Source organism: Protopterus annectens, chromosome 7.part1 (assembly GCF_019279795.1).
Source record: "Protopterus annectens isolate FY-2018-M chromosome 7.part1, PAN1.0, whole genome shotgun sequence".
Classification (NCBI taxonomy): domain Eukaryota; kingdom Metazoa; phylum Chordata; order Ceratodontiformes; family Protopteridae; genus Protopterus; species Protopterus annectens.
The window spans coordinates 384,455,733-384,470,934 of NC_056740.1; the positions used below are offsets into that span (position 1 = coordinate 384,455,733).

The window sequence follows — 15,202 nt, forward strand, 5'->3', positions numbered from 1 at the left end:
AAGAAGGCCTCAAAGTCACTGGAGAAGGAGCTGTGCAAAATAATTACTTGAAGGCCAGAGAACACTGCGGGATTACATTTATGTTTCAGAGATAAATGAAGGAAAATGTACAGACGTAGGGCTGGGACACTGAAAAAATAACACCAATGTCTATGATACTGCCCTGTTATACACCATGTGTAAATACTCTATGGAAAACAACTACCCAATACTTTCACAAATTACTGTCCACACTACAGCCAACCTGAGAACTAGCAGCTGCTACAGATCCAGTTCTCATCAAGCAAACTCTCAAACGAGATCTTTTTTTTTTCCTTAAACAAGAAAAATCTTTACTAAATTATCATGCATGACATAGGCAATCATATATTTATATAAATGAAAACAAACCATATTGACAGTTTTAGTTGCAAGTGGTGCAGCGGTAGCATTGTCACCTCACAGCAAGAGGTTCTGCTGTTCAATTCTCGGCTGGAGCGCCTTCTGTGTGGAGTCTGCATGTCCTCGCCACGGTCGAGTAGCATTCAAAAGACATGGGTGAATGGGTGTGCCTTCATTGAAGGTTGGGCGTCGAGCTGGCGCCTCGGCACCGTAAAAATCTACTGCCAATCATTAGCGGACCGGAGTTCCGCTGTGGCGACCCCTAACCGGGAAAATGCCGAAAGAAAATCAACAAACCATACTGACATAATTTTAGTTGCAAACATTATACATCACGTATAATCTATCCAGTCATTGTCAGTCAAACATTACATAGCTGATTCAAATCTTGCCTTTTCAAACCTCATTCCTCCTCTACATGTATTTTTTCCACAATTCCCATTTTTTCTATGTAATTTGCTGCTACACTTTTCTAAAGATCCCACTTCCAGTTGTTTTATCTCTGTTACTATACTCACTACTTCTACAACAGTTGGATTAGACTTTGAGTTCCATTTTCTAGTAACTGCTTTTTTGGCAGCCACCACAGACTCAGCAAGGCCTTACTATATCTAGCCAATTCCGATTCTGTATCACACCTCAAAAAAATTATTTCCTTAGTAACACCGATTTGCTCACCGAGTAACTCTGAGAGAAAAGTCTGCAGGGAATCTTTAACATCTGCCAGCTCACTACACTCCCAGAAAATATTTACTTTATTTACTGACATTTGTTTACCAGGGACGTCCAACTGGGCTAAGTAGCCCCTTTTCATTGGAGGCCCAGGGAGAAAAGCTCCACATACAAGAAAATGCAATACATTACATTGTTTCATATAATTGTATACAGTAACAGTTTTAATTGTTTACAATTTAATATACATGTCTTGATTTTACAAAAGATGAAAATGAACTTGTAGGTCTAAACTTGTAAGAAACTAGTGGCTTAAACATGGAATAATCAGCACATAGTCAAAGTTTCACAGCAGTTATAGTGGAGTTTGAAGCATTTAGTTTGAGTATACTGAGAATCTGTGACCTTAACTACTAGGTCAGCAGATGAAGTGAACGAGGAAAGAGTTGAGTTGGCAAAAGCTGGAAGAAGATTAGGAGATGCAGTATGTTAGCCAGGAGATGCAAATGACCTTGTTCAATTGCTAGTTAGGTGAGTTTTAAGTGGATTTTTGAAAGATATGGTGTTTTCTGTTGCAAGAATATTCTGAGGATACAGTTCCATTTTTTGAGATTTGATTTGAATAAAGGGAGTCTCCAAAGCTGCTGCTTGATTTGGTGAATTTTTAGAAGGAATTTGTTAGATCTTACGGGTCTGTTGTTAGTTTGGGAGTGTACTAAGTTTTGGAGGGCTAAACATTTATTATACTGGCACATGACAGAATGGGTTATATTATTTTGCTTGAAGGCTAAAAGATTGGGTAGCTCCAACCATTTTAGTTGTTGGGAGAGCTATGCAGTGATGGGTTCTGCTAGGAAGATTAGTGGTAAATTTGGAGATTTTATGGTAACAAGCCTCTAGCTTATTTAGGTCTGTTTTTCTAAGGTTTATGAATATTGGGTTGGCATATATTAAGGTCCTTAGAAGGTGTAAACATGAAACATAAAATGTTACCAATTACCTCTTTCTTCCCCATCACACCTCCAACATCTGCTGTCTACCTGAGGAAAAATTCTTTGGAGCATACTTGGAGTATGAAAATACCTATGTAAACATTTCCAAGCAAAGATCCTAAATCTTCTAGACTTTGTTGCATATTTGGGAGACACACATATACCCCCCATTTTTGTGAATTGCGCATCCAATAACTCTTCTCAATCACTTCTAACCTCCTTTGATTGATTCTTATAGTTAACATGCAGTATTTTATATGCTCTACTAATTATGCCTTTTTTAACAGCAGCTTCTGTTCTAGATTCTGTTAAAAACTCTATACCAGTGCTGGTCTTTCACTTAGAATCTCCCTATTTCTTTCTCTTTGCCTACACTTTGATATCAATCATTGATAGGGAAGGCAATCTCTAACCTGCAGTCCAAATGAATTCTTGGCCTCTTCCCATTCTATTACCTTTCCCTCTCTAATTATTTGTTCCCAATAACTTGGTTCTTTTGCCAGTTTTCTCCAATAAATTCCAGCCCCTCTTGCCTATTTGTCAGCATCCCTAGTTATAGTCATCCTCACCCTTATCAGCAGGATCTCCTTTCTCCACTCCCATGTTGGATTAGTTCTTAGAATACTTTCTGCTACTTTATGACTATAATATTCTGTATGGTTATTGTTATTCTCCTTAAACATCTGCATCCAAAAATCCCAGTCTCTCATTCTTTCTTGAGCTTCCCGTTTCATCATCATCCCTTTCCACTTTGAATTAAAGGTTTCTGCTTGTGCTATGTATAGGAGCCTTAACTGTGTAGCTCTGAAATACCCATTCAAATAGGGTACTCCCAGACCGCCATGTTCTATAGGAAGAATCAGATTATCCCACTTGACTCTTGCCATCTTCCCCTCCTAGATGAAATCCTTCAGCTCTTTATTAATTGCTATTCACAACTTCTTGTCCAGCTGATAAAAATATGTCTGGCCTGTGTATAAAACTAAAGGGACTACAAACATTTTAACTGCTTGTATCTTGCTTTCCCCAAATGAGATAATTATTATGGTTCGATATATCGTAGTGATCTCTTGCTAATTTTATGATGATTTTTCAGCAAAGGAATAAACCATGCCTTTAAGATGCTTTGTTTAGATACTGAGTAAATTAATTGAATGCATCATTCTTTACTAACTGTAATTGCTATCCTATACTTAAACATTACCTGTGTAACTAAGTTTAATATGTCAGTCTGTATTGTAGTTATTACTGTTTTAGACTGTAGTCAGTTACAAATATGTACCCTATACTTCAACAGTATATGTATTATTGCATCAATTTTACTGAGTTTTTACTACAAAACTCTTCAGAGTTTATGGAAAGTTTTATACAAATAATGTGGCAGTTAAACATTGACCACTATGCAGCCAATGATTTCAGTATCACTGGTGATTATAATACAAGGATAACACCCATATACACTTATAACATAATTTCAAAAATTAGCTTCAACCCTGCTGGATGACTAGTACTTGGGCAAAGAGTCTACCCACGATAATGATCATATTGCCCACACAGCATTCAACAATATGGTTCATAAAAGGAAGGAAGGAAAGAAAGCAATGGCTTTGGTCACCTTGACTACCGTGGTGTGTGCAGGAGGGAATACCCTAAGTACGCAGTTTTAGCATACCCTGATGGTTACTAGGGGAACTGCAGGAGGCTTGCTTACGGAAATAATATACATTATAGAGCAGGCCTCCACTTCTAGCATGTCCTTGTGAAAAGCTACAACCAAGTAAGAGCAACAAGACACTACATGCACATCTGTAGTATGTACGTGCAGAGGGGAGGGGCTAAAATGTGGGTACAGCAAAGTTAGAAAACCTGTAGCTCAGTATAATGGTATCAAGGCTTCACTACTCTGATTTCATCCCACAGGGGAAAAACAATCTATGTGCTACTTGGACAGTCTATATACCGGAGGTCAGGGGGAAGGAAGGTGATACAAACATTTCTACAAAAAAGTTAACTAAACCCAGAAAGGACTATGCAGAAAGGGTTTAAGCACAAATTTGAAATCTTTACCAGAGAATTTCACTTATCAATATGTAGACTTTAAAATGGCATGCTACTAAAAACATTTTATTTCAGTGACATTTTTCACTTTCCCATAAGGCGTTTACTTCTCAAAGTCGTTTAACAACAAATATAAAGCAGCAGTTACATTGCAAGCAACATGCAAGCCTTTAAGCAAAATATAAGTTTCATGCACAAAAAGAAGCACCCAGCTTAAATACTGAAAAATTCAATTTACCTTGTCGTCCTGCAATACAAAGGTTTGAAGAAAGAAAAATAATAAATGACAGTTAAAACAGCTGTGTAATGGCTTGAAAGAAAAACAATATTGTTGATGTCATTAAGAAAAATATGTCTTTATATAAAACAGTGTTCAATCTGCATCACAAAATGACAAAAACAAATTACAAATCAGTACACTTCTGAAATAAAACAAATCATTTATCCACTTAGTAACAGTAGGATTAATGAAATCAGGATCCAATTCTGTGGAACAAAAGGATAGAGCCCAAATTATGACACATGACTAGAGGGTGGAGTCAAGGAGCTATGACTGCTTTGCTCATACAGGAAGGACAGGGAGAACAGGGAGGGTTGCAAGTCTGTGGTCAAGCACTACACAGAAATTCTCCCACTGAAAACCAGAGAAACCTACATGTAGCACCTGTACTGAGGGTTAGGGTGTCCAGTGCTTGTGTGAGTAAGCAACAGCCCAGGACAATGTTCACTGCCATATCTCCTTCAGGAAGCCAATTAGGCATTTGTAGAAAGATGGGACATAACGCAATTACCAATTCTGCTCCAAAAGGCAATGAATGAGCCAAAGGGCCTTTGTCTAGAAGGGAAGTGTTGGAGTGGGCTAAAAAGTAAAGCAAAGCACATTTAATTAAATCTATAGGAATTATGCTACTGACTAGTGTTTCAGTGTTATTGGATTTTAAGACTGCCTTTCTGGGAGCTATAACAAACTGTGATAAGAAAGCCATGGGTTGCACTGGCAAATTGGGAAGGCTGTCATAGAATGTGGGTGTGGATTTTGCAGCCTGAAAGCCCAGTGAAATCCCATTATGTGTAATAAATGTAAAGGCTGCCATAACTGAAATCAAGAGTTAAATGTTTGTACACCCCAGTTTTATAGATTTATGTATTTTATATAAATGCAAGCAGCAATCTTTGCTGAGTTGAGCATGTCTAGGTACAAGACAAAGCAGAGTACCATCATGTTATGAAAATAAACTGAATGCTCAATATAATGGTCTTGACTGAGAGCAAAAAGTAGCCTGAATAAAGTGATACTTAAAAAAAAAAACCTATTGTGGGTAGCTGTATGCTAAGCCAAGTGCCTTTCCTTGATCCCCTTGGTAAATACAATTGTTTACTGCATAAACTACACAGGAAAGCATATTTTATTTATTTATTTAAGTTTGATGACCGGGGAAGTCCACTGGGCCAAGAAGAGCCTGTTTTCAGTGGAGGCCTGGAGGCTTTAACATATTTTTACACAAACTTCATGTGTTTTTTTCCAGGGCAATTTAATTTTGCATTTTCATATATTTTAAGTATATCTATCTAATATTATTTAAATCTTGTGTCTATCACTGAATCCTGGGTTTTGACTGAAAATGATCTCTGGACCAGCTCAATTACCTTTAACAAATGTAATATATATATATATATATATATATATTTTTTTTTTTTTTTTTTTTTGCTTCGTCTACCACTCTTTAGGCCTTTTCTTTCTACTCATCCTTCAGTTCTACAACATGGGTGACTGTTCTATAACTTCTGAAATGCTCTGTCTACTTGTGTCTGAACTGCGACTACATTGCATCAACCACTGATCATGGTACAAGTATCTTCATAAACTCTTCCTCCTACACACAAGACATAAATAATACTTCTCAATTGCTGAATAATTCCTAGACAGAATTTCAACCATTCTGGCAAACGCATGGAGATAAAACAAAACTGAATATTACACCAAATAAGACCAACTTAACTTGCATACAATGCAGACTGTCCCATTAGTATGGCAATTATAGGTTCTACATTGTATTCACTGTGGCTCCCCACCACATTAACAAATAGTACAACAATGAAACATATAAATATTAAAGTACAATACTGAATCTAATTACATACAAATGCTATAATACCAGTGTCAGAGGATACATAACTCAAATTCCTCAAAATAAAAGCAATCTGTAATAAAAAAAATCTATATCTATATACATGTGTGTATATATATATATATATATATATATATATAGACCCTCAGTCTCCACACCTCTGGCATCCATATGTTAATACCAAGCCTGCTTTTCTTAGGAGTAAGGGTGAATGTTTCAAGGACTGCAAAAGCACAAATGTCTCATATTCTGCGATCAAACACCAAGAAAAATACAGCAAAAATTACTAGCAATAAATAAAGGTGAGCAAAGCTCATGCACACTAAAGGACATAATTCACCATTACAAAATCACAGTTCTGAAGTTCTGCTTTACCACAAGTTCTGGACTTCAGTTTACTCTGTACACCTGGAAAATTTTTTGCAATTATTAAAGGATTTTAGCTCACTCTACCCTGGTTTCCAGTGATTTTTTTTTTTGTCAATTTTGACCACAAGTTCAGCACAAACAATTAGAAGTTCCAGGCTTCAGGAATTCTCTCCATGAAAATAAGACAGGTACCTCTTCATATCAGTCTGTGGAAAACTAGAGTTCTGCACAAGATGTCATTTTAAATGTTGGAACTAATAAAAACCACAAAAAAACTACTACAAAGACAATGTGGTGAACACCTGCCACAGAGTAACAAAAGAAAGGAATTTTTAATGAAGCGCTTTTCGTTTGCTTAAGTTAGCAAACTTCTTCGGAGTTTTCCCCTGACAGAGATAGCAAAAGACTTGGAAACAAGTCAGTGAAGCTTTATAAATCAAGCCTTTTCTGTTATCATTTTATCAAACTATCTTCTAGCTGGGAGAGGAAGTTGCTGTGGGTGCCATAATATAAGGTTAAAATAGACAGTCCTGGTAAGAATACAAAAATGTAGCTAGACCTACCGGTCTCCTCCTATCAGCATCCTTGTATGTTAATATTCCAATGAATCCATCAGGGTATTATACATACAGAAAAGAACTTGAACTGCCTTCATGAAGTTGATTGTCTTCACCACCTGTGCTGTTAGTTAATTATTTGGTACTTTTCTTTATTTTAAATTAAAAAAAGATTGCTGAGAGTTCTATCTGGCATATAAAGGTGTTTTATACTGTCATTATGGAAAAAAAATAACTGAAGTTAACTTTGGAGGAAAAGGTCAAAGATTATGTTCAACCATATGGATTCATGACTGACTGGCCACGTTACTGATTAGAAAAGGAAAAAAAACATTAAAAATGTGGTCTAAAGATGTGGAAAGTATGTTAGTCTACATGAATCATGACCAAGTGTGTACTATAGAGCCTTGCCTGTGCAGGAAGAGTTGTCATGAAGTTAAGGCTAAATCAGTTGGAACACACAGGCAGATGATGCATACTGAGCAGCAGTTGGTAAGTTTAGAGGAGAAAGTTTGAAAAAAGAACTTCAGAAATACATGAGTGCTGGAAATTGAAGAAAGAAATGATAATCTGGTCACTGTGAAACATAAAAATGGAGACTTGGACTGACTTTTCAAAAAACTTGTAAGGGTCTGAGAAAGGCATATAAGCCTACAATTGACTGGTGGGGTTAGGATCATGGAAAAGACATGTCATACTCCTACAATCCATGTCTTGGTAAGAGAAAGACCACATATGATGGCAAATTTGGCAGCCAGGCAAAAAGGTATACTGTAGAAGATAGAAAAATCATGGGAGACGTACACTTGTCTAAGACTCCTCTGGTGCAAAGATCTCCGTTTACTAAAGTTATTTGATAGTGTTATGACAAAAGACTTCAATATAAATTGTCATTTTCTGTTGTATTAAAGGTGCATTCCCCAAGTGGTATATAGCTGTTTTCTAACTCACATCCATCTGTGGATGGGGTAAAATGATTTTTGTCAAGACTGGACTGGGATTTTGAAGATCAAACTAATCAAGTTGCTGCTATGCCACAGTTATTAGCCATCTTTTATGGGACTGTAGGTGACTATGAGCTGCAAACCAATGAAGACATGGGGGGGGGGCTTAATCTTTTTTTTTTTCAGTTTTGTGGGACATTCAAAATGACTTGGTACCTGCACATTATTAAGTTATAGTGGACATTAAAGGTGGAATTATGACTGGACTTTGGAAGCTGTAATATTCTTTGATATTTTCTACAAGGAGTTTTTTATATAGTCTGCTTCAATGTTACAGCTTTTCTTGCTACTTATGTATAAAATATCTAATGTTAACAATTGCTTAATATGATCCTTCAAATTGTATCTGCTGTTGACTGAAAACTGTTATAAGATCTGAGATTGCTATACCTGATCTGATATTTCCTGAATAAAAACTGTTGAAGGTAGTAAGTGTTAACACGCTGTGCAAATATTTTTTCCATGGAATGTTTATTTTCTTAGATGTTTTATTTACTGTAGTATTAACTACAGAGTGTGCATTTTTTTAACAATACCATTTGATAATTAGCCTATGGGTTGGACAGTGTTTTTTTATAATAATTTCCAGGGATTATCAGTCTTGAAAGTTAATGACTACAGAAGGGATATTCATACTAGTTACAGCACTTGAGTATACAGCACGGGTAATACTGATATCTTTCAGAGGGCTTTTGTCTTCATGATTACTACAGAATGTTTGTTAGAGACCTAACAGTTTGTGCAGAATATTAAGGCTCTGAATAGTTAACGAGTTATGTCCTGTATTCAATGGTACAGGATTGATTCTTTCCACCTCTGTTTACCTATTCTGTGATTCTTAGCCATTCACTTAATCAGAAAGTATTCCCAGGTCACCCCTGAAAATGTACACTTTGTCCAGTGGGCTTACCTGTTTACCAAGTAGATATTTTTGAACAGCACAGTTCAACTGGGGGAGTTGGTCTTTGTTTGAATGAAATCTAAGTAGTTTGGAGTGACTCTAATACACTATCTTTCTTAAATGGAAACTGCTTCATGGGTTTAGAGTGCAAGTCATAGTATCAGAAGTAAGGTGGTTGGTGTTGATTGGGCACACTCAGACATTAGACTTTTATGACTAAAACACAGGCAAGTGCATCACACTGCATAATTGGTTGTAATTCATGTTTATCACTTCTTTAGGGTTATTTCTGATGTACCACTTGCCCTTTTTTGGCAGCTTGGATTATCCACCAACTGTTTTCAGACTAATATGAGGAACTGTAATACTTCTTGGTTTTAGTGGAGGCAACCCACTTAAGTCAAAGTAAGGGGACACTACTAACCAGATGACAACTTGGTACATTATCTGACTGACTGGACTGAAGTGTGGGAGTGAGTTCTTTTTTAATATGAGTTTGTGATGGATGAAGTCATATGGAGTGAGCCTCTACATTCGATTGTGGCTATGTTGTTAGTCCTTATAGAAATTGCAATTATTTACTCCTTGTCTGAGTTTTGTTGGACTCAAACTGTTCCTTAATGAGAATCATATTTCTGCTTTTTTTTTTTTTTTTTTTACAGTAAAAGAGGTGAGATCTCAACAGTCACATAAATGTAGGGTTATTAAATAGGGGCTACAAAGATTACAGATGTATCCGTGTTTGACTGTTTAGGGTTGCATTTACAACAGATGTTTAAGACTGCAGGGTGCAACTGTTATTCTCCCGGACTAAATAAGGAAGATTAGTAAGGGTCACTAGGCAACATTTTATACTGCTTTTTTCAATATTAAGAAGTATTTCCTTGGTTAGAAAAGGATACATTGGTATTTAATTCTTAAATATTCAGAGAGGCTATTCTGCAGCAATAATGTATACTTTAAAATGTCATGGTATCAAGTAATTTATAATGGTGATTTAAAATTGATTTACTAATTCACTTTCGTGTTATAAAATGAGTAATGTTGTTAAAGTGATTGTATATATGCAGCTGTGTAATCAGGAGTGCAATAAAATTATAAGGGATAGGATTGCTGAAAGGCTAATTTGGTTGACCTTAGTAGGTTAGAAGGTATGACCAGGGTTGAACTGACTTTGAAAGCTGAGGTCTGTTTCCAGAGCACTATGCATATGTCAACGAAATAGCAGACAAATATTAAATTGAGATGATCCTCAAGAATTGAGACCTTTTACATGACTACAGAGGAAGCACCGAGATGCCTGAGCAACATGTCAGGAACTGGACTGCCTGTTAGCAGGGGTAAGGGGAGAAAGGGTTAATAAGGATGGTGATATTTTACACTAATGGAAAATATTTTATGATTAATCATTTATACAATACAGGTTAATATTAATGTTACACTGATGAAGTGATGTTTGTTCTAACCTGATATGGGCTTTATAGACTGTTGTGCACTAATGGGTTACAATCTGTACTTAGTAACCTATTTAAAGAATAGTATAAATGCTTCGCAAGATGTTCCAAGTTTTTTTTCTTACTATGTCAGACCATATGGCTGGCTGTGGGACTGAGCTTGTATTATGCCAATTATTTGATAAGTAGACAAAATAGATTTAAAAAAAATCAGACACAGTTTTTACTACAACATAATTGCCAAGGCAAGCCAATACACCTCTATAAACTTTGCTACCACATGCAAGAGTATGCCAAAACATTTTATCTGCAAATCACAAGTATGTGCGACTTAAAACAGAAATAAACCACAATACGTAATAAAATACTTCAGTTAGTTATACTAACAAACCATCTTTCCCAGACTAAGTACTGGAATTTTAACTTGAGCATACCTTGGTTCTGATGGCTTCTTTTTGGCTAACAAGCTGAGACCTCAGAATAAGGACCTCCTCCTTTCGCACATCTAGCTCTTCACTGACCGAATTTAGTTGCTCCATAAGGACTTTATAAGCTGGTGCTCCAGGTGCTGTTACTTCTGGGGCAGCCTTTTCAGTCAAAGATTTGCGTAGCTCATTTAGTTCATTTTTAAGCTTCTTGTTTTCTGATTCAAGCTCTTGTCGCTAAAGAATAAAAAAAAAGTCACTTTCATCAAAACTCCACTGTATTTATCTGTATACTGATTATCCCTCGTTTCCAAATTATTAGAAGTTAAGTGCACTCTTTAGACTCGTCAGGAAGCAAACAAAAAGAGTAACCATTGGGACAGTGAAAGAGTTCTAAACACCATGCAGTCCAAATCAAAGCAATAGCAATCAAGAAAATGTGTATGGTTCTCCATGGTGGCTGACTCAGGCCTCTGTCTTGGAGAATACTAATAAAAGATTATTGTAGTACTACCAATGTTTTCCATAGAAAGAAAAACATTATACCAATGAATGAAACAGTGCTTTGCAATCATGGCAGTTCATAAAGTGAGATGGCCAATTTCACATTCTCCTGGATTACCATATTTTAATATAAGAGTATTCCTCAGAGTTTAACTCCCCCCCCCCCAACACTCTATCATAAATGAAGACAGCATACAACACATTTTAAAGATGGTGAATTGTTACATCAGTGACATGAGTTCAGCAAGAGACTAATATTAAATTCAAAAATAGCAAATAAATTGAATATCTCCCCTCGCAGCAGTTGTCAGCTCTGACAAGCACTGCAAAGACAGCAAGCTCAACAGAAAAAGACTATAAATTAAATTAAGATGAATTCTCAGTACCATGCTGGTAATTACAATGACAGCCAGATCCCGTAAGAAAGCAAAATCAGCAATGACTTGTTTAAGGAAAACTGGTCTGACTGATTTATTTTCATTTACCCTTCGTAGGCAAGGTTAGCCCCACTAAACTAACAGACTCTTTTCAGGGGAGATCAGAGGTGGTATTCATACTAAGTCAAATCTGACCAGAACACCTGAGTAACCATATAAAAAAGATTCCTATTGCTTTCATTTCATACATTTTAATATTTTCTTTTTATATTTACTGTGCTGAATAATTTCTATTGCTATTTCTTTTTCTATTTATTACATTAAGGAAATATTATGTTTTTTATTAATGAATATTTATGCTTTGAAATAAAGCATATATTTAATCTTTTCCATATGTGACGTGGTTTTTTTTTTTACATCCACCCAAGCTACCAGCCACTCAGGCAGTTGGGACCTTGGTTTAATGTTTCAAATGAAGGATAGCACACTCAAGAGTGCAGTGCCACCAATGCTACACTACAGTATTGGTAATGGAAAAATTAATCCAATCACCTGGAGTGGGAATAAAACCCAGAGCGTTCTGATCTTCCAACACAGAACACAAGTATGCTACCCGTTGAGCCATTGATAATCAATCTATTTCAGAAAAATGATGGTGGCTCTATTGACAAATTATGCATTTACTGGTTTAGTATTCACTTTCAATCCCAAACAGTAACATCTGCTACTCATAATAGCTGGATCAAAGTTGATAAAGATCCCACTTAATAAAGTCATAAAAATACTCTGTGTGAGCCAGCTACACATGAATTACCTCCTCATCCACCCATTCTATCCTCCCTTCATAATCCTCTGACTGGAGATATTCTTTTACTATTAAATAACAATACTATAACATGGCACAGGTGGTGCCTGATGCCTATGATAGGATAAGACAGCATTCATCACAGCTCATGGCTTTTCCAATACTGTAAAACAGACAGTGCGAAAGTATTATGAACATGTGTACCAGAACTCCCAGAATATATCAGACAACTTACATGCACCACAGAACTGATAAACCTAGAGAATGACTATGATATTCAAAAACTCTTCTAGCTGAGCTTTCTGACAACTACTCCAATTTCCAAACTTTTACGCCAAAGGCAGTAAAAGATTGCACTTAAACTGCAGTGCAGGCCCTCAAATAATTACTCTTGTTCTACTATAAACCTACTGTACAGAAAACAAATCTAGCTAATAACAGAAAATGATGCACAAAAATATGACCACATTTTCATAGAAAATGTGTTTTTTGCATGGTCAAATGGAAAAGAGCACAGAGCCTCACTTATATTTCACATATAGTTTCACTACAGGAGAGGGGATAGAAAATGCAAACAAGGAAGAACAGTTGTGTAAAATCTTACCATAACTATAGAAGTCCCTCTCTTCCATGTTGCAGTATTCATAACATGAGGGATATCCCTGCCTAAGTGACCCAAAAGTCCAGCCAAAGACTTAAGCTACTGGAAGGTAAGTACATTGTAGAACACACAGAACAGCCCATGTCAGCCAGAATGGTGACGTCTGCACATACCATCCTCAGAAATTAATGTCCCAGTCAGAACACTAGTCCAAGGATAAGAGGCAATTAGGAAATATCCAAGGAAGAACATGAACCATGGGGGAAGGAGGGTGGGATAGAATACTGCAACATGGAAGAGAAGGACATCTATGGTTATGGTAAGAATTTATACAACTATTCTATGTCCTTCTATTCCCATGTTGCAGTATTCTTAACATGAGGGAGAATACCAAAGTTTATGAGTGAGGAAGGGGGGCAGGAAGACTCTACAAAGCCATGCAGAATTGCTCTAGCAAATCCTGCTCTGGATCTGTACATAGAATCCAGCTTGTAATGTTTTGTAAATGTCTTGTAGTGTTTTATAAATGTATGCATAGAGGACCAGGTAGCTGCTTTCAGGATAGAAGCAGTGTTCAGGCCTTTTTAAAGAAGGTTGCAATGGAAGCCACTCCTCTAGTGGAGTGGGCCTTAACAGTGGAAGGAGGAGTTTTCCCCTGAGAGAGACAGCAAAAGGAAATTGCCTTAGACATCCAAGATGAAATAGTCTGTTTATAGACAGGCTTTCCCAGCACCCTGGGGTGAAAGGAAACAAACAATTGCTCAGACCTTCTAATGAATTTCATCTCATCTAAACAGAATCTGAGTAGTCTATGTACATCCAAAGTGTGCAGCACACTTTCACTGGAGTTTTGAGGAGAAGGAAAAAAGGCGGGTAAGTGAACAGACTGACTGAGGGACAAGTCACTGACCACTTTAGGCATGAAGGAAGGGTTGTTACGAAGGGACACCCTATCCTTGTGGAAAATGAGGAAGGGTTGTGAAGCCATTAAAGCTTGGAGTTCAGAAACTTGCCTAGCAGAAGTAACGGCTATCAGTAAAACAGTTTTCCGAGTGCAGAATTTTAGAGAAGCAGCAGCAGCAGGCTCAAAGGGAGTCTGGGTCAGTTTTTACAAAACAAAATGCAAGTTCCTTTCTATAATTTCTCCAAATCCTTTGGGTTTTCTAATACCATGACGGGAATGGACCCCATTCCTAAGTCAAAGTATGATTAAACTTCATAAAATTAATATTGTTTCAATCTTTGATGTCAGCCAGAAGTGCTCTTCACAGCACCCGCAATGTGCCCAGTAATGACTCCTGCAATTCATATGGAGTTACATATACCAGTGACATATCTAAATAAGATTGTAGATTTTTTTTTTTAATAAGACCTGCTGCTCCCACTACTAATGAAACTGTCTGGGTATCTTTCTTCCACATTGCTCTCATTTCTGCCTGTAAATCCTGATATTTTATGGCTTTGTGTCTCTCTGTACGCAAGACATTGTAGTCAATGTATGTAGCAGTTTTAATGATCAATGCTATTTTTGTCTTCTTTTCATGGACCACTATATCTGTTTTTCTCCTCTCTATCTTTTGAACTGTTGGTAATGGGTGATCCCATGTGATGTAGACTTAATCATTTTCTATGATGCTTTGTGGCTCATGTTTCCAGTATTTTTCAGCTAATTTAATAACATAATGTTTGCACAATCCCCAGTGCAACAGTCTTGCCACATTATTATGCCTTTCAGCATACAGTCCTTTTGCCATTAGTATGTCACAACCAGTAGCAAAGTGTGCAACTGTTTCCAATTCTGTTTTACAAAACTTACATTTGTCTGTTTCTCCCACATGTTCAATGGACTTTGTAAACTGACATGTACGTAGTCCACTATCTTGGGCCGCCAATATTAACCTTTCATCTTTTGGTTTGAATTTGCCTCTGCTTAACCATTCCTGCATTTGATCCTGATCAACATAAGGTTATTT

General features: G+C 36.7%; 1 protein-coding gene across 14 annotated transcripts in view; it reads right to left on the reverse strand.

Annotated features, from left to right (window-relative positions):
• Positions 1-15,202, reverse strand: part of MYO5A (myosin VA) — a 4,204,798-nt gene that overhangs the window by 765,618 nt on the left and 3,423,978 nt on the right. For 8 of the 14 annotated variants that reach the window (XM_044078828.1, XM_044078826.1, XM_044078833.1 and 5 more), the window contains 2 exons: positions 10,952-11,179; positions 4,342-4,350 (listed from right to left, as the gene is read on the reverse strand). In XM_044078828.1, the coding sequence (XP_043934763.1) occupies positions 4,342-4,350; positions 10,952-11,179 (237 nt within the window). The remainder of the gene's footprint in view (positions 1-4,341; positions 4,351-10,951; positions 11,180-15,202) is intronic. The other 6 variants (XM_044078829.1, XM_044078834.1, XM_044078840.1 and 3 more) reach the window with 1 other exon arrangement.